At 40.6% G+C, this 25,265-nt stretch overlaps 1 protein-coding gene across 1 annotated transcript in view; it reads left to right on the forward strand.

Annotated features, from left to right (window-relative positions):
* Positions 1 to 25,265, forward strand: part of Col12a1 (collagen type XII alpha 1 chain) — a 114,988-nt gene that overhangs the window by 51,495 nt on the left and 38,228 nt on the right. The window contains exons 28-44 of the mRNA XM_055602521.1: positions 1,593 to 1,732; positions 4,483 to 4,615; positions 4,719 to 4,745; positions 5,805 to 5,947; positions 7,954 to 8,083; positions 9,192 to 9,331; positions 9,767 to 9,896; positions 11,607 to 11,749; positions 12,798 to 12,927; positions 13,733 to 13,875; positions 15,651 to 15,780; positions 17,315 to 17,434; positions 18,703 to 18,849; positions 20,002 to 20,118; positions 20,274 to 20,420; positions 20,867 to 20,941; positions 22,626 to 22,765. Coding sequence (XP_055458496.1) covers positions 1,593 to 1,732; positions 4,483 to 4,615; positions 4,719 to 4,745; positions 5,805 to 5,947; positions 7,954 to 8,083; positions 9,192 to 9,331; positions 9,767 to 9,896; positions 11,607 to 11,749; positions 12,798 to 12,927; positions 13,733 to 13,875; positions 15,651 to 15,780; positions 17,315 to 17,434; positions 18,703 to 18,849; positions 20,002 to 20,118; positions 20,274 to 20,420; positions 20,867 to 20,941; positions 22,626 to 22,765 — 2,135 coding nt within the window. The remainder of the gene's footprint in view (positions 1 to 1,592; positions 1,733 to 4,482; positions 4,616 to 4,718; positions 4,746 to 5,804; positions 5,948 to 7,953; positions 8,084 to 9,191; positions 9,332 to 9,766; positions 9,897 to 11,606; positions 11,750 to 12,797; positions 12,928 to 13,732; positions 13,876 to 15,650; positions 15,781 to 17,314; positions 17,435 to 18,702; positions 18,850 to 20,001; positions 20,119 to 20,273; positions 20,421 to 20,866; positions 20,942 to 22,625; positions 22,766 to 25,265) is intronic.

Here is a 25,265-nt window from a genome sequence, read left to right on the forward strand (position 1 = left end):
TTCTCTCTCTGTCTCTTTTTTTATGTGAAACGCTATGCTATCAGAATAAACATTAAATACATGCCTCCCCCCCCCCTTCAGCAGTTCACAGTTTAGTTGTCAATATAAAAGATTTATGGCAAGTCCCAAGATCATGAAAGAAAGGTCAGGAGAGTGTGACTCAGAATGAACAGTCAGAGTCCAGAAGAAGCCTCCAGAGGAGGCTTTGGGGCAGCATGGTACAGAGACACAGGATAACCTGCAGGACCCTCGTTCCTTGTTCCCTTCCATCAACTTCCACGAGTGTCAGTTTTTCTTTGCTTTTGTATTTCTGAAGAGTTTAGCTCAGTTATCGTGCCTGTTCCTTTCATAGTTACTTGATCCCCCTGATTCCTTCCCAGTGAAGGCAGAGAATTTTATTTGGTATCTCTAGCTCCTGCTTAACTCAGCTAAGCATGTAATGAGGCAATCAGGTGCTCAGTTTATAATATCTTGATCACAATATTGAATAAAATGAAAGCTGTGAGCCAGCAGTATCCTAAACTAATCACAGGAGCCTCAAATGTAATTACAAAAATTCCAACATTTAAAAAAAAAAAGATAAAGTGACACAGAAAAAAAACGACTTTATTTAAACAAAAAATAATAAAATGATAAAACGTGTCACTTCAATGCCTCAGCATAATAATAACAATAAAAGAATAAAATAAGGTATTTCACACTTCCTGTAAATAGGTCTTACATTTGTATTCATGACTCATCTTAGTTCAGATTAGTCAGATTAACTTCTCAATAGCCACATGTGGCTAGTGGCTCCCACAGGCCGGCACACGTCTAGAGAATCGAGACAGCTTTCTGGGCCTCATCATTAATCTTCTGGTGGGTCTGGACTTTTGCAGAGGTCAGAGTCCAAAATCTTTGCTTCTGATACAATAGAAGGCTGGCTATTAACCCACACCCAAATCAGCAGCTGCTTTGTTGGTGCCGGGTTGTGTCTATTTGATCCTGGTATTTTGTCAGGCAGGCACACTTCTCTCTCCTCTTTAACTCTGCTATGATGCAAAATCTTGTAACTATTTCATTTGTCTTCTGGCTATCAGTTCTTATCTGGTAAAGATCATAAGTAGATATGAAGATGATGCTGTGCATAGACTTGACAGCTCTGTATATACAACAGATAAAAAGAGAGAAAAGTTAGGAAATAGTTAATTCAGTGATAAGATTAATGCTTTCAATTCATGCTTTCAAAAGCTAAGGCTGGAAACTGTGCTTTCTATATTGCTGCTCTACTAGATTCTTTTTATATCGGACATACAACATGTTTGGGAACCACTGAAATAGAAGAGTATTACTAAATAGTACTTTAAAAAGATCATCATTTTAAAAGCATAGACTTATGCATTTTACAAATTTTAGTAACCTACAAATATAACAACACACCGCTTGCCTTATATTATTTTTCAGCTGAGATAAACTGGTGAAGTATTTTATTCTAATGCTATGTATTTTGTCAGTTTAAAAAAACCTCATCCTTTAAAATAGAAAACTTTAATTATATTAAATGGAGTTTGCGGTTCCCAACGAAACTCATAATCTTGAATTTTCTATGCTAGGGCGTGTTCCAGCCCCAACAAACCTACAGTTTACTGAAGTAACACCGGAGAGTTTCAGGGGAACTTGGGATCATGGAGCTTCAGATGTGTCTCTCTACAGGATTACCTGGGCACCTGTTGGAAACCCAGATAAGATGGAGGTAATGTTAGCTCCCTTCTGTCTCGTTCTTCCTCCATTTGCTTATAGGGAAGTGTGGCTAAAATATATCTTACTTCTGTGGATCAGTTGCTTTCTGTTGCTGTGATAATATACCACCTCCAAGGCAACTCATGGGAGGAAGAACTGATTTGGGCTTGAGGTACCAAAGGGAGAAGAGTCCCTTATGGTGAGGCAGCATGGCAGCAGCAGGCATGGCAGCCAGAGTAGGAAGCTGAGGGATCACATCCCCAACTGCAAGCAGGAAGCAAATTAGAAGTGGGACAAGCCTGTGGGCTCTTTTTAAAAAAATGAATTATTTTTAAATTAATTACAATTTATTCATTTTGTATCCCAGCTATAGCCCCCTCCCCCACCCCTCCTGATCCCACCCTCCTTCCCTCCTCTCCTCCCATGCCCCTCCCCCAGTCCACTGATAGGGCAGTTCTCCTCCCCTTCCATCTGACCCTACTCTATCAGGTCTCATCAAGACTGGCTTCTTTGTCTTCCTCTGTGGCCTGGTAAGGCTGCTTCCCCCTGAGGAGGAGGTGATCAAAGAGCCAGCCAGTGAGTTCATGTCAGAGACAGCCCCTGTTCCCCTTACTAGGATACCCACTTGGAGACTGAGTTGCCATGGGCTACATCTGTGCAGGGGTTCTAGGTTATCCTGGTTGGAGTATCAGTCTCAGAAAAGAGCCCTGTGCCCAGATTTTTTGGTTCTGTTGCTCTCCTTGTGGATCTCCTGTCCCCTCTAGGTCTTCCTATCTCCTCCTACTTTCATGAGAGTCCCTGCAATCTGCCCAATGTTTGGCTATGAGTCTTAGTATCTGCTTTAATACCCTGCCGAGTAGGCCCTTTGTGGGAGGTTCCTGTCTTGTTCCCTGTTTTCTTCCTATTTTGACGTCTATCCTTTTTGCCTTTCTGAATGAGGATTGATCATCCTACCCAAGGTCCTCCTTTTTGCTTAGCTTCTTTAGGTGTACAGATTTTAGTATGTTTATACTTTATTATATGTCTAATATCCACTTAGAAGTGAGCATATACCATGTGTGTCTTTCTGCTTCTGGGACACCTCACTTAGGTTGATCTTTTCTAGTTCCCACCATTTGTTTGCAAATTTCATGATTTCCTTGTTTTTAATTGTTGAATAGTATTCCATTGTGTAAATGCACCACAATTTTTGCATCCATTCTTCTGTTGAGGGACATCTGGGTTGTTTCCAGCTTCTGGTTCTCATGTATAAAGCTGCTATGAACATGGTTGAGCAAATGTCCTTGTTGTGTACTTGAGCATCTTTTGGATATATGTAGAGGAGTGGTATACCTTGATCTTGAGGAAGAACTATTCCTAGTTTTCTGAGAAAGCACCAGATTGATTTTCAAAGTGGTTGTACAAGTTTACATTCCCACCAGGAATAGAGGAGGGTTCCCCTTTCTCCACATCCTCTCCAGCATGTATAGGCACCTGAGTTTTTGATCTTAGCCATTCTGATGGGTGTAAGGTGAAATCTCAGGGTTGTTTTTATTTACATTTCCTTGATGACTAAGTATGTTGAGCATTTCTTTAAGTGTTTCTCTGCAATTCAGTATTCTTCTATTCAGAAGTCTCTGTTTAGCTCTATACCCCATTTTTAAATTGGATTACTTGATTTGTTGCTTTTTACTTTCTTGAGTTCTTTACGTATCCTGGATATTAGCCCTCTGTCAGATAAGCCTGCCCCAGTGTTGTGCTTCCCTCAGCAAGGTTTCAAGGTTCCTCTTGAAACCTCTCCAAACAGCGCAACCAACTAAGCACTGAGTATTCAAATGTCTGAGCCTATGGGAGTCATTTCTTATTCAAAGCACCACATTCTGTTACAGATAAAAATCACACGGTATATACTCACTCATATAGACATATAATATAGGATAAACCTACTAAAATCTGAACACCTAAAGAAACTAATCTAGAGGGAGGACGCTTGCTAAAATGGTCAATTCCTATCCAGAAAGGCAAAGAGGATGGACATCAGAAGAAGGACAAAAGAGGGAACAAGTCAGGAGCCTGACACAGAGGACCTCTGAAAAGCTCTGCCCTGCAGACTATCAATGTAGATGCTGAGACTTACGGGCAACCTTTAGGCAGAGTGCAGGGAATCTTATGAAAGAAGTGGGAAACAGTAAGATCTGGAGAGGACAGGAACTCCACAAGGAGAGCAAGAGAACCAAAAAATCTGAGCACAGGGGTCTTTCCTGAGACTGATACTCCAACCAAGGACTATGCATGGAGATAACCTAAGACCCCTGCACAGATGTAGCCCATGGCAGCTCAGTATCCAAGTGGGTTCCATTGTAATAGGAACAGAGACACTCTGACATTAACTGATTGGCCTGCTCTTTAATTAACTCCCCTTGAGGGGGAAGTGGCATTACCAGGCCACAGAAGAAGACAATGCAGCCACTCCTGATGAGACCTAATTGACTAGGATCAGAAGGAAGGAAAAGAAGTCCTCCCCTATCAGTGGACGCGGGGAGGGGCATGCATGCAAAGGGTGGAGGAAGGGAGGGATTGGGATGGGAGGAGGGAGAGAACCACAGGGAGGATACAAAGTGAATAAAGTGTAAATTAATAAAGAAAAATAAATAAAAAAGAAAAAAAATATTTTTGGCAAGTGGCAATATTTACCTAAAGATGTCAGCACAATGTCATTGGGTGTGCAAGATATAAATGGATTATTAATTTAGTGTGCATATGATTTTTCCTTCTTTGCTGAAGACCATCGTAAATGGAGACGAAAATACCTTGGTGTTTGAAAATCTGAACCCCAACACTCAGTATGACGTTTCCATTACTGCTATCTACCCTGATGAATCTGAGAGTGACAACCTGAGCGGCAGCGAGAGGACATGTAGGTGTCTTACTTTCAAATCATAACTTGATCAAAAGTCAGTGTTAGGAAACCGAGTTCCAGCTGCGTTTCTAATGTTCCTACAAATTCTGCTTTCTTTTAGTGCGCTTGATACCTTTAACAACACAAGGTAAGAGGTTAACCTATTGGGTTGTCTGAATGAGCAAAGTATAAACTAACCAACAGAATCCGTTGTGAACAGGCTTTCTGCATTTTAATAGGAAGGATTGCTTTTATCAAGCCTTTCTCGAGACACTTGCTTTTACTTGTTGAAGAGTGGTATGAGTCAGCTTGGGCTTCCATAACAAAATACTAGACTGGATGGCATAAGCAGCAAACATTTGTATGCCAATAATTCTGGAGAATAGAAGCCTGATTATATGCTGCGGGCCTATAGTTCTAGTTGCTTCGGAGGCTGAGAAGGAGCATAGTGAGCTCAAGGCCAATCTGGTCAATTAAGTAAGACCCTGACTCACAACAAAAAAATAACAAGGGTGGTCAAGATAAGTCAGCAGGTCAAGGTGCTGGCCACCAAGTGTGAGAGCCTTACGTCAAGTCTTGGCACTCACCCAGGGGAAGGCTAGAATTGACTCCTCCAAATTGTCCTCTGAAGCTGTGGCAGCTGTGTGGTCCACCATGAAATACGTGAATAAAGAGATAAAATAACAAAAGGTCAGTAGTAGGGCACGTGCCTAGCATCTGCAAGCCTTACCTTCAATCTCTAGTACCACTAAAAAAAAAAAAAAAAGTCTGGAGACTAGGAAGTCAGAGCTGAATCAATGATGACAGCCAGTTTTGCTCTTGGGCAGGGGTCTGCATTCATCTTTTCATTGTACTGTTACATGGCAGACAAAAAAATGAGCTCGCTCTCACTCCTTTTATAAAGACGAGTCTTTTGAGGGACCCACTTTTATGGTATCTTCTTCAAAAACCCATTTGCAAATTCTTTCAAATTGAGGGTCTGGGCTTCATCACCCAAGAGGATCAAGTTTGCGGGAACTAACGTATTCACTCTGCACCAAATAACCATTTAATATCCAGTGACCTTATTATTGGTTTAAATTTAATCCTAAACCCAGTGGTTCATAACACTGTTGTTTTCTTTGGAAAGTACACAGTTTTTATTTTTATTTTTTAGCAGGAGAAACTGTTCTCTGTATTTAATACACCTTCAACAATCTTTATTTAGCTCCAAAGAGTGGCCCACGGAACCTTCAGGTGTACAATGCCACATCTAACAGCTTGACTGTTAAGTGGGATCCTGCTAGCGGCCGTGTGCAGAAATACAGAATCACACATCAGCCTTCAACAGGAGAAGGGAGCGAACAAACGGTAATTCATTTTGTAAAATGTGCAAGTTGGATACCTTCTGCCTGCTTCCCTTCCGCTATTTCCCTAGAGTGTTTACAGTGTTTACCTTGTTATAGAATGTAGGATTTCCTGTATTGTACAGAGTCACTTGAACCTAGCTGCCCCCCCCTCTGGAGAGCATACTCTCCGTGGGACCCGATGGTTCTTCATAGTAAGCACACATAAGTCATGTATCCAATTAGCATGATGACATCTGAGTTCCAGAGTAGATCTTCAATAGTTATGATTATATCAGATCTGTTATTTCCAGATCTGGAAGTTCACCGATGTAATTAAAAATGTTTACCAAACGGAGGTCCCTGAGGAAGATGACAATCCTGGAGCTCAGCTGTCATCCTTACCATCCCAGCTCTCCGGATTATTCAATAGAGCCTTTGTTGATACCCCTTGTTTAACTTAGCTGCTTGTCTGGGATTCCACCAGCTTTGTCTTTTATGGTGTGAACTTTATCTCAAACCAGGAAGTATCACAATTTATATATAGGTAGGGTTATATTTTATTATTTATTTTCAAATGTCCTTTTTAATAAGAAAGATCTAGAACTTTGCTATTTTTTTTTTTTTTTTTTTTTTTTTTTTGCCAGCGGCAGGGTGGGGGCAAGGCATTATTTACTTGTATAACCTCATGGACAAGGCTTGAATTTTTAATATGAAATGTGCTGAGCTCAAGCCAATGGACCGTATCTCTCACTGGTTTAGAAGGTTAGCAGCGTTGGGGTTGGCAGTAGATAAATGTACGCAGTAAAGGCCACTGCTCTCACCTGGCAAATGAACTTAGCTGGACCACAAATGGTCCAATCCTATTTGGATGCCAGCCTATGAAATAATCAAAGCAACAAATTACCAACTCTGTGCTTATTTTGGAAAGTCGGATGGGAGATAGAAGTAGACACCCATTTCCTTCCTTATAATATTAGTTCTCCTGAATAAGCGCTTCCACTCTGTTACACACCAAAGTTTTCACAAATGCAGCCTCTGCTGGTCCTGACTGCTCTCTCTCCCACAACTTCTGATAGTAGATGGTTTGAAATGTGCGATTGTAACTCAGTTTCTTCATATTGAAGTTGGCTACACTATTCCATGGAGTTGTTTTGTTTTTTTTTTTCCTTCTGGAACTCAGATCATTTGAGTGAATGGGTGCTAAGTTGGAAACATCTGTTTGTGCTAATACATTCAGCCATTTTCATGAATACTCACTGTGGGCAGTGTGCCATTTTCGTGCCATTTTCATATGATTTTAATTACTATGGCATAAACATCTGAATTCAGTAGACTGTTAACAAATCGTACAAATTTTCTTTCAACAAGATAGCAAGACGGCTTTGAGCAACGAATTAAAAACTTCAGACTCTATAATTGGAGGAAATTGAGAAGCTTCATACCTCATGGCGGGTATCACGGAGCTTACTGGGAACCCCTGCCTGAGTGTGGCTTGGCGAGGGGTCTGGTCACGTCGTTTACACAGCTAATGCTGTTAGAGTGGCCGTGTTTCGGAGAAACACCAAGAGCTTTAGATCCTTTGCCGAACCATTTTAATGTGTTTCTAAAGCAAATAAAAAACATCTGTAAAATGGCAAGAATAATACTGTGTGGTGTGGGGCCTCTAAAATGATGCAGTTCTTTGGTATCTTAAAGACCCTTTGTAGCTCACTTATGATTAATGCCTTGTTTTTGGGAAGAGTTCTGTGAAATGTGTTTTGGATGAAATTTTGCAGTGCTGGCGGCTAGCAAGTAGAAATATCTTTTTGAGGTCTCCAGTTTAAAGCTTGGCATTCTTTCCATGACTTTAGACACATACTCTGTATTTAAAATTATGCCATGAGATATATTTTAAGCCTTCATCGTGGGGCATGGTTCTAGAACTTGGCTGGGGTCTCAGATAGTACCCCCAGAGAAAGAGCTGTATTTAATAAATTAGTGACTTGGAAAGCGTAAGGTTGATGCTCACCAAGAAATGTTTTCCTCAAGACCACAGTAGGAGGACGGCAGAACAGCGTGGTCCTGCAGAAACTGAAGCCTGACACTCCGTACACCATCACCGTGTCCTCCCAGTATCCCGATGGTGAAGGCGGCCGGATGACTGGAAGGGGCAAGACCAGTAAGTGAGACCCCGAAGCTTCCTAATAACCAACATGGAATGCAATCACATTTTCTATAAGCACAGAGGGAACAGAATGTCTTACTGATCTTTTTATAAAATTAAAAAAATTCAGAACATTTTTAATTGAAATACAATTACATCACTTTCTGTCTCTTTCCTCCTCCTAGCTCCTCCCAGCTACTTTTCTTTAACTCCCTTCCATGACCACATACTCTCAAGACTCACTTCCTTCCTTCCTTCTTTCCTACATTCTTCCTTCTTTCTTTCTTTCTTTTTTTTTGAGACAGATTCTCTCTACATAGCCCATGTAGACTTGGCTGGCCTTGAAATCACAGATAACTGCCTGACTCTGCCTCCTGAGTGCTGGTATTAAAAGTGTGTACTGCCATGCCTGGCAATAGCCTCTTTTTCTTTGGTTATGTTTGTTATGTGCTCTTGAGTGGGTCTAGTCATGTGCAAATATATGTAAGTACAACCAGCTGAGCCCATTTTTGTTGTTTGTGTGTATATGGTTTCCAGGATGGCTGTTCTGCATTGAACAACCAATAAAGAGGCTCATCCTGGTTGAGGCTAATTCTCCCAGAAGTTGATAGTTGCCTGTAGTTCTTTGTCTCTGATAGAACCCCATGAATAATTTTTCCATTCCATGTCAACGTGCTCATTGATATTGCCATAGGTCTGGTCTTGTTTATGCAGCCATTTTTTTAGGAGAGACTGTTTCAGCTGAAGACTTCCTGGTATTCTGACTCCTGTCTTCTCTCCCATGATATTCCCTGAGCCATCTTAAAAGAGTCATATTTTAAGAATGATGGTAGTCGTTTTTCATGTCCTTGCTTGTAATGATGAAGTCTTTATTTGTGTAAACAAATGATGTCATCATCTACCAGGATTAAAAAAAAAGTTCAGGGAGCCATAATGTCCTACAGATAGATGAGACATATATACCACAGAAATGCAAATCTTTTGTTTGTTTAATAATTACTTCAACAAATATCTGTGGGGTGTCTGCTGTGCTCTAGGTGGTTGAAGATATTGCTTAACCTGTGCTTCAGATATATTTGCCAGTTAGAACACCACTACTTACTGTACTTCCTGTGTATTCCAGAACCTCTGAACACCGTGAGGAATTTAAGAGTGTATGACCCTTCTACCAGCACCTTGAGTGTTCGCTGGGACCATGCAGAGGGCAATCCTCGCCAGTACAAACTCTTCTATGCCCCAACAGCAGATGGCCCAGAGGAATTGGTAATTATTATCTTTTGAGACGGGTCTTTCTGTGTAGTCCTGGCTGTCCTGGAACTTGCTATGTAGACCAGGCTGCCTTCGAACTTACTCATAAATGGAAAATGCTAGTCTGTTTAAACTTTAGGTGACTGGTTTAGAAAGGAAACAGAAAGAGGTAAGTTGTTTAAAAGTGAAAAATTAATATTCACTTGAAATGAAGGACTTGACAGAGGACTCATCCTTGATGCTTTAGAGCCTAGGGTGTAGGGAGTTTCTGGGTTGGGTGCTGGTTGAAGTAGGAGATCAAGGGAGGCGCTGTATACAGAGATGTCTTTACAAAGTTCTTGCAATTTCCTTGAGGTACTGTTTTCAGTTGGGGCTATATTATTTGAAAGATTAGCTCCTTTAACATTTTCAAATTCGATACTCTTCTTTGTGTTTTATGACAACCTTTAGGTACCAATCCCTGGGAATACCAACTATGCCATTCTTAGGAACCTGCAGCCTGACACCCCTTACACTATTACAGTGGTCCCTGTCTATACGGAAGGTGATGGTGGGCGCACATCAGACACTGGAAGGACATGTAAGTGAAAAGCAGGGGAAATGACTTTCCATTACAGACATTGATTTCAATCACTGTGAAGGTTATATTGGCCATGGAAGAAAATTAGAAAAAAGTCAGAATTGAGAAGATTAAAAACATCAACATGACCGACCCACAGTTCACTTTTCAAACACCAACTCTTAACTTGTTGGTGGATAAAATAACATTTGAGTGACATTGCTTTGAAATTATAATTTCAGAATCTATAAATGTGTATCATATTCATCCTTGTATGATCTCAATTATTCTCTTTCATTGACAAAGATGTATGGAGCTGTGTTTTGTGCCTTGTCATTGGATTTTTTTCTTCTTTTTTTTAAATTTTTATTAATCACACTTTATTCATTTTGTATCTTTCCATAAGCCCCTCCCTCCTCCCCTCTTGATCTTACCTTCCCTGTCCCTCCCCAAGTCCACTGATAGGGGAGGTCCTCCTCTCCTTCCTTCTGATCTTAGTCTATCAGATCTCATCAGGAGTGGCTGCATTGTCATCTTCTGTGGCCTGGTAAGGCTGCTCCCCCCTTAGGGGGAGGTGATCAAAGAGCAGGCCAATCAGATTATGTCAGAGGCAGTCCATCTTCCCATTACTATGTAACCCACTTGGACACTAAACTGCCATGGGCTACATCTGTGCAGGGGTTCTAGGTTATCTCCATGCATGGTACTTGGGTGGAGTATGAATCTCAGGAAAAACCCCTGAGTTCAAATTTCTGGTTCTGTTGCTCTCCTTGTGGAGTTCCTGTCCTCTCCAGATCTATTATTTCCCACTTCTTACATAAGATTCCATGCACACTGCCCAACAGTTGGCCATAAGTCTCAGCGTCTTCTTTTGTCATTGGATTTTATAGTGTAGGTTGTTGAAACCCACTCACTTCATTACTTGGTTGTGCATTTTTTCTGCTTTGCTCCTAGAATATTTTTGGTGTTTTGTGCTTTCATTTACCTTTGATATAGTCAGCTCAGCTTAAATGCTTTTGCTGTTCTCTCTGGATATTGCTTAGTTTTTTTTTGTGTGAACACTTACACTTTCTGACTTCTAAAACATACTTGCGGCTGGTTGAAGAGGATCAAGCGTGGGTAGTTTGTCCTGGGGAACGGTCAGGGGTCTAGAAGATGATGCTGTTGCTTAAGCTAGAGCTTTGGGTTGGTAAGCAGACTTCATTTTCTAAATTTTATTGGTGGGAGATCATTGAGAACTGACTTGTCTTTTTGTCTTCTTTTAATCATAGAAGATATTCCACAGCTAGTGTTAAATAAAGCAGGAATGAGTGAAAGAATACATGATTGAAAGCAGCTGACTGAATCTGATGGGTTCCATGTCTTTCTGTGGGTTAGAAGTCAGGCTATAAAAAAAAAAAATTTCTTCTCCAGCCTCATTACCAATACTGGAAACTCAGCTCCTTTTTTGTTTCCTTTCCCTTGTTTTGTGTTCCTTTGCAGGCAGCCCAACCCTGCTGCACACACTCACTTGTTTTTACTGAAAACATCATTGACTCCATGCATGCAAAGGCTAACTTTGACTGACTTTGTATTTGGAGTTTTTAGCATGCTTTTCTTTTTGCGTGTAGATAGCGGTATGAAGTAGATAGGATTTTATCCTCTTACGGAGTGTAACTTGTGAGAAAGTGATGAAAAGCTTGACGAGAACAAACAGACATGAGAAATGGGCATTGGCTTTCCTCTCTGCAGTGGTGAGAGGGCTGGCAAGAAACATCCACGTGTATAATCCTACGCCCAACAGCCTCCATGTCCGCTGGGACCCTGCCCCAGGCCCGGTGCAGCAGTACCGTATCGTGTACTCCCCCGCTGCTGGCACGAGACCCTCGGAATCTGTGAGTAATTTTGTCATCCTAGAGCCCAGGAAAGAATCTCGTAGATTCCTCTGTGGCTCCTGGGGAACAATAAGCCAACTATCGGTGTCACTGCCTGTCACGCAGACCATGCTTCCTGATGATTACAATTACATGTTTGAGTCACATGGAGGAGCCTTTAAGAATATGACCCATCAATATGCTGCTACATAATATCTAAATGGTGTGAATTAAGACAGATATATATGTTTGCTTAGAAAAGAACTTGGCGGGGGAGACTATGAATTAGCTATGAGTTAATAATAATTGTAGGAGACACGTACCATTTCTGGATCTTTCGATAATAGATGCCCTGGGAAAGAACAAGAGTCTTTGCTCTGAAAACATGTCTCTTCAGTATTTCATCCAAGTGCTGAGCAGGCAGTTTACCTTCTGAGGGCAGATGCAAACAGGCATGTTTGGGGTGGTATGGTCGGAGACTCGCGGTTGTCTTTCTGATACAGTTCCAGCTCTGTTTTGTGAGAAGGCCAATGATGTGCAAATAATAAGTTACTTGTGTGAATAATAATGGCATCAGAACACTGAAGAAGTGATTCTGTGGGCTGACAAGTCTTTGCAAAAGCAAGCGATGATGAACAAAGATAAGAAAATGATAAGCAAAGAGTGTATTCTCTAGTAGTGTTGATTTTTTAATGTCCCTCTATATGGTATGATGTAATTTCTTTCTTAATGACTTTACCCTTATCCAAAGTTTCTGTTTTGATGCTAAAATCTCTGCCATGAGAATGGGATCTTAAACCTGTGCATACATTTAGCATCTACTCCAAGCAAATGTGCACCCTAGGTATTCCATTTACAAATCTTTATGAGAAAAGCAAATATGTGGATTTTTGAGAATAACCTGTATCTAACACTGGGCTAGAGGCAGATTTTGCAGAAGAGCACACTTGGCATCTAACATGCCTGGGCTCAGCCTTTTACGATAAATACTATTGTGCTGACTAACTGAAGAGCTGGCAAGCCTCTGGTTAGCTGTCAGACAAAAATTGGCACGTTTTCTCCCCTTCAGATTGTGGTGCCAGGGAATACCCGCATGGTGCATCTGGAGAGGCTGACTCCGGACACACCCTACTCTGTGAACATTGTGGCTCTCTACTCAGATGGAGAGGGGAATCCCAGCCCCGGCCAGGGCCGAACACGTGAGGCAAAAATCCCGTTTTCACTTTATCTCTTGTCACCGAGTGAGGGGTGTGTGGCGGGTGGCGGGTGGTGGGTGGTGAGTGAGAGATTCTGAGGACTCGGTGCGGTCCATGGAAGCCTCTGCAAGTAATTCTGCCTGGGGATTCCCACATTCACATTCCAGGCTCAGTCTGTGTGTCCACAATTATCTTTTGTGCTGAGTGAATTTCGTTTGATCATAAAAATCAAAATTTGGCATTTAAATGAAAGAGGTCTTTCCTCTCCCCCCACCCTTTTTTCTTCTTTTTTTAAATGTAGTGGGTTTTATTGCGAACCAGGCACTTTGGAAATGTGAAGGCTTAGCCTCTCGATGTCATTAAATGGAGGTGGTGGTTGCAGGGGTTAAAATCATCCCCTTCTTTCCCAGTCTGCATATTTAGGTGCAAACCTAGCTCTGTTTTGTTTAAAGTTCACTATGTGTAGGCGCAGAGGCGCAAGCCTGTGATCCCAGCACTAGGGGAGACAGAGGGTATCTCTGTGAGTTTGAGACCAGCCTGGTCTACAAAGCTACAAAGTGAGTCCAGGACAGCCAAGGCTGCACAGAGAAACAAACAAAAACAAACAAAAAGTTCAGCACATAACTGTGTCTCTGACATGTAGTATGTTACACTGAATGATGTCACATTAAAGCCACAGAGGAATGTGGACCATGTCACGAGGGAGTAAGCATCATGAATGGTGATGTCAGTGTCAGCAAGCACTTCCTGTAAGCTGACCTGGGAAATGCTATCAGGCAAACAGCAAACCCAACTGTATTTTATTTAGTTCCACGAAGTGGACCAAGGAATCTACGTGTCTTTGGAGAGACGACCAACAGCCTCTCTGTATCCTGGGACCACGCTGATGGGCCAGTTCAGCAATACAGGATCATCTATTCTCCTACCGTCGGTGACCCAATTGATGAATATGTACGTATAATACCCATTTATAGGCATTAAAAAATCATTTCAGCTGGTTGGAGGATAATATTAAGCTTCTTCCTGAGGACTACGCTCTGGTTCTTAAGGAACCCTTGAATCTTGTGTGATAGCTTTTATATAGTTTTCTCTGATGTGATGGGGGACAACACTGGAGTTTCTGGTTCAGCCTCCCATGGTGAGGCAGTGATTTAGTGATCATTTCTACAGTAAAAATTGCCTTATTCTACACTTATAGCTGCCCACTTATATGAAAATGTCGATCATAATACGTTACATGTTACTATGTAGCATCCAAATTAATGTTCACATGATGTGAATATTCTAATCTTGTCCTTCAAGTCCAATTCCTCTGTATAGTCTCTCCTGGGTGTTTCAGCACCAGTCTGCATTTCCCCTAAACTCACACTTTTTTCCCCACTGTACTATTTTGCTGTGGAATGCACACAATCTCCTGTTCTAAGCTCACTTTCTCTATTTATCCCTCCTTTGTCCATACCTCCCCCTTCTTTCTTTGATTCTATTACTAAAAGTTGAATTCAGGACTTTGGGCATGAGAAACAATCTCATTACTGTTGGCTTACCTCACTGTTCTCTCCAAACTCTTTGCAGTGTAGACACTGTGTCCCCCTAGACACAGGCTCAAGTTTTTCTATCTCTCTCTGCTCATCCTCTCTCCCCTTCTTCTCTGCCTCTTCCTTTCTGTGATAGTGGGGACTAACCAGGGCCTGTGTTTGCTACTCAAGCTGGAGCCATGATCTTTAACTCCTTAAATTCTTTGGAGTTTTTTAATAGCTGGGAAACCATGAACACTGACACCTACTGACTGATTTTTGTGACAAGCTCCTAGATTGTCCCAAATGGTGACTATAAAGTGGTTAGATTTGTGGTTTGCACAACTTACACATCATGTTTCCTCTTAGAATCTTTCTCCTTCTCACACTTATTTCATGTGAAGAAATATTTAATCTCTTTAATTTGGCACAGCAATCTTTAATTGAAGTCTTGTTTCATTAAGAAGGAACAGGTATTTGTCAATTAGAGTTTTTAAGAATCAAAATAAGATAAACAATTTCACTATTGATGTTTAGTGATTTTTTTCTTTTTTTTCTGAGTAAAAATATTCCTATGCTTTCTGAAAACATTGAAAATATAGTTTCTTTTAAAGTTTACTGTTTGTAGTCATGGGATTCCTGGCCAGGAGGCTGAGTCACAGTGTTTGTACAAGACTAGAAGGGAGGTTGAGAGAAAAGTAGTTCATTCATCTTTGAGAAGTGAGCTTAATACAGTTTCTATTTCCTCTTTTTCAAACTTAAACTTAATTAGTATCAACAAAGCTAATATTCTTGAGGCTGGAAAACTGTCTGTTTTTGATGACTCATGGACACCTGGTCCATAGCATGTCCTCCACTTGAAAATGTGATGTGCTGTGATAAAACATGAAGCAGACAAACTCAGATGCAACAGGCTCAGTGAGGTGCCGTGTGAGTCTTGGCTTCAGAGTTTGTACTTTCCTCCAGAGATGCTCAGCCGCATGACTGCATTAGTGGCGGATCTGGGATTTGAGCCCATATCTGCACACCTTAAACTATTCTCCCAAGCTGTGTAGACAGAGGCAGGCTAGATGATTTGCCTTTCCTTGAGCATTTTGAAACGGAAGTGTAAAGAATCCACTTCTGTTTATGGGACTGTAGAAAAACGTCCTGGGCTTCTGATCGAGGTGTCTCTGTGTTGGAATCAAATGTTAAACTAGACTCTCCTTACAGACCACGGTTCCAGGCAGGAGGAACAACGTGATACTGCAGCCCCTGCAACCTGACACCCCCTATAAAATTACCATCATTCCCATTTATGAGGATGGAGATGGTGGCCATCTAACCGGAAATGGAAGAACTGGTCAGTGTCGTCTTATATTCCCCCCCACCCCCGTCTTTGAAGTGTTCGTGCTTTCCATGTCACCATACCACTTACAACCAGAGAATCACTACCTCTACCAACGTATCTCAGCTACTCCATTAGCAACACACCATATCCTACATTAGATATGGGATTTTGTTAACATGACGACATAGGAACATAATTTATTCCTTAACCTTTTAAAGGAACGGTAAGGGGAGTAAAAGGGTGACAAGAGTCTGCATATTTTCCTTTGCTTGAGATGATTTTCTTCTTTTCTTTATAGTGTACTTTGAGTAGCGTCACAGTTTGCATGATATCGGGTGAGGCTGCAGCTGGGAGCCAAAGTAGTATGAGCTAGGCATCCTTTGTTACGACTGAGTCTTAGTGCATAAATAGGGAGGCAAAATGACTATGAATCATCTTTCTAAAAATGTAGCTTAAGTGATCACCTCAGATAATCTACGGAGAATAGTCAGTGCTCAGGCCTTTGATCTGTGTTGGTGGCAATTTTATTTGGTTTAAAGATTCTCTAAATTGTTTTTTCACCTGACAACCTTTTAAAATATGTTTGCCTGGAAGCTTGTTCCAGAGATGCCATAGCGCTTGGCTTGAGGTGTGCTGTGGTTCTTCTGATGTGAAACAGCCAAGGCAGGCTGGGCTCTGGTTTTGTAAATACGGATATTGTATTTTCTTATTCATTCAGAAAATCTGCTTAGTTACATGGTTTGTATTTCTTTATTCACTCACTTGTTGAAAGTCTTTTTGGGCTTAAGTGTTCTTGACAGCATCAAAGAACTTGTGAAAGGGTAACACCAGGAAGCTTCTAAAGAGAAAAGCTGGCTGAGATGGGTTCAGCTCATTGTCTACAGCTTGGAAAGCTGGGTTATTTATGGATCCTCTAGTGACTCTAGGTGTTTCTTGCTGAGTAACTTACTTTCCCACTTTCTCAAATTTAAACTATATTTTGATAACTTTCTGTGGAAAAATGGAGTATTTCAGAATACTGTGCTTACCAAAATGTTAAATGAATTTTGACTTCTCTAGGAAGAGTGAAAACCATGTCTAGTTTTCTGCGTGGAAACCAGTTTCCATGTTGGATTAGTCATGTCTGTGATGCTATGGACAGCTCAGTGATTGTGTAGAGTACCACCTAAACAGCACTGTTTTCAAGTTACATATTTTGGGAAAGATTATTGGTTTGGGGCAAAACCACCGGCAGACTGAGTGGAGAAGCCGGGTGGAGGACAGAACAGAATAGCAAAAGAATATTACTTTAGACACCGTCTTGCTGGTCTATTGTTAAAACTGTGTATTATTTATGGAATGAGCTGCTCACTAGATTGTCTCTCAGGGGCCTGCTGGTTCTAATGGTGTGTAATATTTGAATTTGTGATACTACTGAATTTTCTTTGAAACATGACAACGGCTTTTAATTATTTTCCGGATAAAGAAATTACAGGCTATGAACATTAGACTGCTTTCATGGGAATGTCGTATCATGCCAGTGATGTGTGCCAATGTTTCCTTGCAGTGGGCCTGCTCCCTCCTCAGAACATACATATCTCCGACGAATGGTATACAAGGTTCCGGGTGTACTGGGACCCTTCACCTTCACCAGTTCTTGGATATAAAATTGTGTACAAGCCTGTGGGTAAGGGAGCACCTTTATCACAATAGGAATGTATTAGAAAGCTATTTGCATGCAATGGTATCTGATTGCAGTTCCTACTACTGGATTCTCCTGTAAACACATCAAGTCCCTTTATCCTAGAAGTGCTATTTCCAGAAACAGCCTTTAAGTCATCAGCGCAAAGTAACACTGTCACTCTGTGTATGTATGGGACTGCAAATCTTGCAATAGAAAATCTTGACCTGCGGCCACTCTCCAATGGATTTCCCTGCACCTCAGACCATATAGTCAGCACAAATTGAATTCAGTGGGCTATTAAGCCCAAAAGAATACACACTATTTGGAGAGAGTAGGGTAACAGAGGTAGATCTGGGAGGAGTTGGGGGGAGAAAGTGGAAATGAATATGATCAAACTACATTGGGCAAAATAATAAAAAAATAATAAAACTGTTATATAAAAGAGAGAAAAGTGTTACCTGGTACACAAAGTTCCACAGATGTTGAAGATGCTGATATTCTGGCATATCTATTCTGTGACAATCATGAAGTAATGAATATTAAACCAGTGAAACTGCCTGCATTTTCCCCTATTACACTAAAAAATAAATTATTCCACTTGAAGCATCGGTTTTACTCATTTTAGTTTGTTCAGGCTTGCTTTCAACTCCCCAGTGACATTTTTACCTAAATCAACATCACCTCCCATAAATGATTTGATATCTTTGTATGTTACGACTATGTCAAATTTCCTAGGTCTTATTCCATGTGCCCTGGGGGGACTATGAATGATATAGACAAAGATGAGAAAACAGGAGAAAGTACATGTGAACCTGTGCCAGAGGCACACAGAGAGTCTGAAGTGTGAAGGGGTTTTAATAAGAATGTGAAATGTGGTCCAAGACAGATGTCCTTAGATCATAACTACAATAAACACAAGTGTCAATTGAGTCTATAGCTTGTGGAAAGCATATTATGCTGGCAAAGCAGAGCTTTAAAAAGAAATGAGAGAATGATTTTACTAAAGGAACATAGACACATGCTGACTTTATTCTTCATACTGTGCTATGCTTTGAGAATAAGAATGAACACTTAGACTCCGCTTACAGATTCCTAGTCATTGCATAATGTGACATGTCTATCTACAGTAAAAAGTGCTTGAAGAACTGATGGAATTAATGCGGTCATCCTACTATTTGATTTTATTAGCTTTTCAAGTTAGTAACTTTAATTTCAAACAAAAATTGAAGCTAGTGATTACGTAACTCTGTGTCTTTTTGTTGTTATCAAAGGTTCCAATGAGCCCATGGAGGCCTTTGTTGGCGAAGTGACATCATACATATTACATAACCTCAACCCCAGCACTACCTATGATGTCAGTGTTTATGCACAGTATGACTCTGGACTCAGCGTCCCCCTCACAGATCAAGGCACCACGTGTGAGTTGTGTATCACTTTGTGGTTATAAGAAATGATGTAATGAAACTTTCCGGGCTATCTTCATTTATTTTTTTCTCCCCCAATGTACACAGTGTTTTTTTTTTTCAGCATCACATAGTGGTTCTTAACCTTCCTAATGCTGAGACCCTATAATACAGCTCCTCATGTTGTGTTGACCCCTAACTCTAAAATTATTTCATTGCTAATTCATAACTGTAATTTTGCTACAGTTACAAATTACAGTATAAATACTGATATGTAGGATACAGGATATCTGAAATGCATCCCCTGTGAAAAGGTCATTCAACCCAAAAGGGTTGTGACCGTCAGGTTGGGTACCACTGGCATTGGTAGACCATTTACTGTCCAGTTAAACAAAGCATCTACATTAATCTCTAAGTAATTTAGTAGACTATATACATGTACATAGGAAGAGGGGGTGATGTTTGTTTGATACAAACGTTCTGTTTTGATATTTAAGATATTAAGTTTATACAAAAGCATTTAACCCATGGTGATCTGTGTAGGGTGCTGGTTTTTATTTATTTTTTTGACATTGAATGCTAACATATGCATTACCTGCATCCACCAATATAATCTAATGGAAATAACAAATCAGTGATTTGTTCCTTAGATTTTTGTTGTTCCCAAGTTTTTCTTTTTGATAAGTTTTATAGAATTCAGCAGCTGGTATTTCAGAAAATTTTCTCATTATTTTCCATAAATGACATTCATAATTTTGAGGGACTATATAATTTTTTTTTTCCTTGAAAATCACTGATGGAACTGGGCATAGTGACACATACCTTTAATATCAGCACTTGGGAGGCAGAGAGAGGTGCATCTCTATGGGTTTGAGTCTAACCTGGTCTAAGTAGTGAGTTCTAGGACAGTCAGAGCCACATAGTGAGACCCTGTCTCAAGCAAAAAGGAAAAGAAAATCATTGACGAAGAAGCAGGATGATTTTTGTCTCTGCCACATTTTCATACATGGTTGATGTAAGTTTCTCATAACAAGACACTAAGATTTCAAGCATTTCTTTTAATTTTCATCTACTCTGGATTTTTGAACACTGTGTTACTGTAAATGGTGTGCTTTTCTTCTTTACTCTACAAAGTAAATCTATTTTTTTTCTTTCTTTCTTTTATAGTGTACTTAAATGTGACAGATCTGAAAACTTACCAGGTTGGATGGGATACGTTTTGCGTCAAATGGTCCCCTCACAGGGCAGCTACCTCCTACAGGCTAAAACTGAGTCCTGCAGATGGTATGTGTAAAAGAAAACAGACTGGCTTGTAGTAGAAACATCTTAATCGGGAGCCAAGCAGATTTTGTTTTGTTTGTAAACCATTTTTGTTTGTAGGCCTATCCTTACAGATAATGGATAATAACACTTGAATTTCCTCTCGTTGTCGCAATCAGGAACCAGAGGACAAGAAATTACAGTGCGAGGATCAGAAACCAGTCACTGCTTCACTGGCCTCTCCCCCGAGGCAGAGTATGGTGTTACTGTTTTTGTGCAGACACCAAATCTCGAGGGCCCAGGTGTCCCCATCAGAGAACAGACCAGTAAGTTTTGAGTAACCCAGCGAGTAGAATGTTCCAGGTGTGGGAGGCGCACAGATGTCTGTTCTGGCTCTTCTCCCCTGTTGCTACCCCTGGGGTAGCAACAACAGGATGAGCAGAGTGGTGGCTAGTTCAGCATCTTTGTCTGTAGCGACTGTCTTTATTGGTGGTATTTAAGGAAAGGGTTGAAGAAGAGAGTTATGGCTCTGTCGACAGTAAGGGGTGAACACATTCCTGCTTTTTTACTCCTGCTTCCTCTGAGCCTCTGCTCTCTGCAGCATAACTGATCTGAGAGCTGACTGAGGTTGCAGAGTCTAGGTAGAGAGGAACCTCCCATCAGTCATAGCCAATGTCTTGGTTTATTTTTAAGGGGTTTATTTTAAGGGGTTTCCTTGTGGGATAAGGAATGTTCAGGTTACATTTTTCTGATGGTTGTTTTGAAATTCTAGCTGTAAAACCAACAGAGGCTCCTACAGAACCACCCACGCCTTCTCCTCCTCCCACTATTCCACCTGCCCGTGATGGTAAGTAAAGTTAACGTAAAAACCCAGCCTGTAGGGATTCTAGACTTAGGCCACATACGCATGATCACAGCTGATTCCAAACATTCTGATACTACCGCTATTGGAGGTTTTGCAGGGGAAACAGAGATTACCAGTAATTTGCTCCTCTTTTTTCTAGGCATATTTTGGGGTGAGTCAAATCGGTCATAATCTAACCCAAGTCTTTAGCTGGGACTCTGTTTCCTCAGTTTTGCAGCAGAAGACCTAACAGGACCTTCCGTCTTCTGCAGTCATACTTTGGGGGCCCTTTGCTCTTAACAGCTGCTGGCACTGCACGCTTCAGGCACTGTGAGCCTTTCTGGCTCTATCTGAAACCTAATCACTTAGGCCTTTAACTTTGGAATTCCTGGCTTCTGAACTGAGAAGAGACACAGATTACACAAAGCTAAAAATATTTCCATTCATCAAAATTTGAGACACAATTGTCAGTTGCAGTGAACTGGTAAAAACACACTGAGCTATTAAGGCTGCTGTCTCTGTTAATTTGGGGACTTTTTTTTCTTCTTTCTTCCTTTCTTAATGTTGCATCAAGTCCACTTTAAGCAAAATAACTGCTGGTTTATTCTTTTTCCACATTTTGTTTTTTTTTTTTTTTAGAAAACATTTCAGTTTTTCAAAGCGTTTTTCGTATTTCAAGAATCCAGATGGTTGTAACCTTATTAAAACTACTATTTAACAGAAATTAAAAATTTAAGTATATTGTTTAAATAAAAGTATATTGTTTAAAGGGTAAAATAAGGGCTTTCTTCAAATTAGGCTGTTGAAGGAATCTTAGCTTAAAACATGTCAAGTTTTTAAAAAGTTAGCTCTTATTTTCTATATAGGTTCACAGCAAATTGAGCAGAAGGCATAGTTGTCATGTCCCTTTGCTCCCAGCCCTCTGCTCCCGTCGAGTACCCTTGTGACCAGATTGGTCCATTGGTAACAGTGGCTGAAGCTCCATCCACACATTATCACCACTCCCAGCCCATAGTTGGCCTTCCAGTTTGCTTTTGAAGTTAGGCTTCCACACGTTAAGTTTGAATGAACTCAATTTTTCTAACCATTGCCCTAGAAATTTTCCTTTTAAGTTGCAAGTCCAAAATGGGCCAAGTCTAAGATTTTATCTTTTTCTTTTTTTCCTTCCTTCCTTATGATTCTGATGCTCCAATTTAAAAGTAAAACAAACAAACAAACAAACAAACAAACAAAAGAAAAACCAACCCCGCCCCCCCCCAAAAAAAAACCCCACATTCTATTTGTGCTAAATATTTGATAACTACACTGAGAATCTCCTGACCCACTGATGGCCTTCTTTTAATTTTGGATATTGCTGATTTTCAGTTGATTCCCTTCGTTCATTGTTTGAAGCGGCTTGAAGGACTGCATGTGACAATCTACTCAGTGTATTCCCAGAACCGAAGCTGAGGATAAATTAATCAGGGCTTTTTAAATTCATTGTGCATTTGCACTATCTGGACATCTTTCTATTCCTACCTCAGGAGGCTGGCTGGGCCCAGGAGACCACATTTGAGCCTGGCTCAAAGGCAGTGCTATTTCCCACATAGCCACACTTAAAGTAGTGAGGTTTTATATGCTTTTCAATTATTCAGTGCCATGTATGAGAAAACTAAGGTGATTTGGATCTTTCTATTTTTTTTCCCAGTATGCAAAGGGGCCAAGGCAGATATTGTGTTCTTGACGGATGCCTCTTGGAGTATTGGAGATGACAATTTTAACAAAGTTGTAAAATTTATCTTTAATACTGTGGGGGCCTTTGATGAAATCAGCCCTGCTGGGATTCAGGTGAGTGTCACATCGCTGGAGACTGCTTATTTGTAGTGTCCTACTATTTTACTATTTGCTGTGTCTACTGTTTTCTTTTTTTTTTAATTTTTTTATTTTTTAAATATTAGTTACAGTTTATTAACTTTGTATCTCAGCCATAGCCCCCTCCCTCATTTCTTCCCAATCCACCCTCCCTCCCTCATCTCCTCCCTGCCCTTTTCAAGTCCACAGATAGGGGAGGTCTCCTCCCCTTCCATCTGACCCTAGTTTATCAGGTTTCTTCAGGACTGGCTGCAATGTCTACTGTTTTCTTATTTGTAATGCTTACTATTTTCTTTCAAATCTCTATTAAGGTAGAAAGTCATTTCTGTAGAGATTCTGTCTTTTTACCTTTATAGTTTGTTACCTCCATTACATGAATCTTTGGAAAGTAATTTGGTGCCGGGGATAGACCAATAGTAAAGTAAATATTCCTTTAGCTTTCCTCCTTGTCTAGGTAATGTTCTTTTTTGCAGAAGGTAGGAGATTCTAATTCTAACATTCTACTTGAAAATCCCAACAGAGCACATTCCTGTGAAAGGTCATCCAAAGTTCTGCACATTAAATGCATTGTCATGTCGTGCCCTTAATATGAGAACAGTCTTTGGAAAGGGTGTGTGCCTACTCTATTATTACATCGCATACATTATCCCAGACAGAAGAATGTCCATTAGTGACCCAAGGATATTTAGTTTGTTTTTCTAAGATGGTAATTACCAATTATATTTCTGTGAATCACTCCCAAAATGTTTTCTTTTGTACTAGAGTAGGAGCTTAGAGAAGTTTGTGTTTCTACAAGGAGCTTCAAAGAGAAATTAGTCATTTTATTGTAACCTGCTACAAAACTAAGACCCATCTCCACTGTTTCCGGGATACCCAGGAAAAGATGAACATGCATGCAATGGTTCCCTAATCCTTTTAGGTGATCTTCCAAACTCCTTTGAGAGTGTCATCTTAGCTATTATTAGCTATTTCTTGTATTTAAAATAAAACAGTAGCATTTGTATTTTATTAACTTCACTTAGTCCCCAATCCTTAAAGCAATGCTACAAAGTAAATACAATTATCCTGACCTTGCTGACAAGGAAACCAACGTCCAGAAAAGTAGGGACTGCCGAGGATTGCACAGCTATTGTTAGACAGAACTAGGACTTGAGTCCAGTGGATCTTGACTACATACCACTAAACCAAACTTTCAAGAGAATCATACTGCTACGAAGTTTGCTGTGAGTAGTAAATGTGATCAGACTCTGACATTTTAGTATTATTATCACTTATTACAATTTATTCAATTTGTATCCCGGCTATGGCTCCCTCTCTCATCTCCTCCCAATCCCATCCTCCCCTATGTCCCTCCCTAGTCCACTGATAGGGGAGGTCCTCCTCCCCCTCTACTTGACCCTAGTGTATCAGGTCTCATCAGGACTGGTTGCACCGTCTTCCTCTGTGGCCTGGCAAGGCTGCATCCCCCAGGGGGAGGCAATCAGAGAGCCTGTCACTGAGTTCATGCCAGAGAAAGCCTCTGTTCCCCTTACTAGGGACCCCACTTGGAGATCAAATCTATGGGTTACATCTGAGCCAGGGTTTTAAGTCCTCTCCATGCATTGTGCTTGGTTGGCATATTATTCTCTTCAGGGGCCCAGGACTCAGAACTCAGTTTTTTCTTTTCTTTTCTTTTCTTTTTTCTTTTCTTTTCTTTTCTTTTCTTTTCTTTTCTTTTCTTTTCTTTTCTTTTCTTTCTTCCCTCCCTCCCTCCCTCCCTCCCTCCCTCCCTTCCTTCCTTCCTTCCTTCCTTCCTTCTTTCTTCTTCTTTTTTTTTTTGACTCTGTTGATCTCCTTTTGGAGCTCCTGTCCCCTCCAGGTCTTTCTATATCCCCCTTCTTTCATAAGATTCCCTGCACTCTGCCCAAAGTTTGGCTATGAGTCTCAGACCTCTGCTTTAATACCTTGATTAGTAGAGTCTTTCAGAGGCCATCTGTGTTAGGCTTCTGTCCTGTTCTCTGTCTTCTCCTGCTTCTGATGTCTATCGCGTTTGCCCTTCTGAATGAGGCTTGAGCATGCTCCCTAGGGTCTTCCTTGTTGTTTAGCTTAGATTTTAGTATGTTTATTTTGTATTATGTGGCTAATATCCACTTATGAGTAAGTGTATATCATGTGTTTTTCTGCTTCTGGGTTACCTCACTCAGGATGATCTTTTTAGTTCCCACAATTTGCCTGCAAATGTCTTCATTTCCTTGTTTTTAATAGCTGAGTATTATTCCATTGTGTAAATGTACCACAATTTCTGTATCCATTTCTCAGTTGAGGGATGTCTAGGTTGTTTCCAGCTTCTGGCTTTTACAAATAGAGCTGATATGAACATGGTTGAGCAAATGTCTTTGTTGTATACTTGAACATCTTTTAGGTATATGCCTAGGAGTGGTATAGCTGGATCTTGAGGTGGCACTATTCCTAATTGTCTGAGAAAGCTCCAGATTGA

This window comes from Psammomys obesus, unplaced genomic scaffold, assembly GCF_907164565.1.
Source record: "Psammomys obesus unplaced genomic scaffold, mPsaObe1.curated_primary_1811, whole genome shotgun sequence".
Taxonomy (NCBI): Eukaryota; Metazoa; Chordata; class Mammalia; order Rodentia; family Muridae; genus Psammomys; species Psammomys obesus.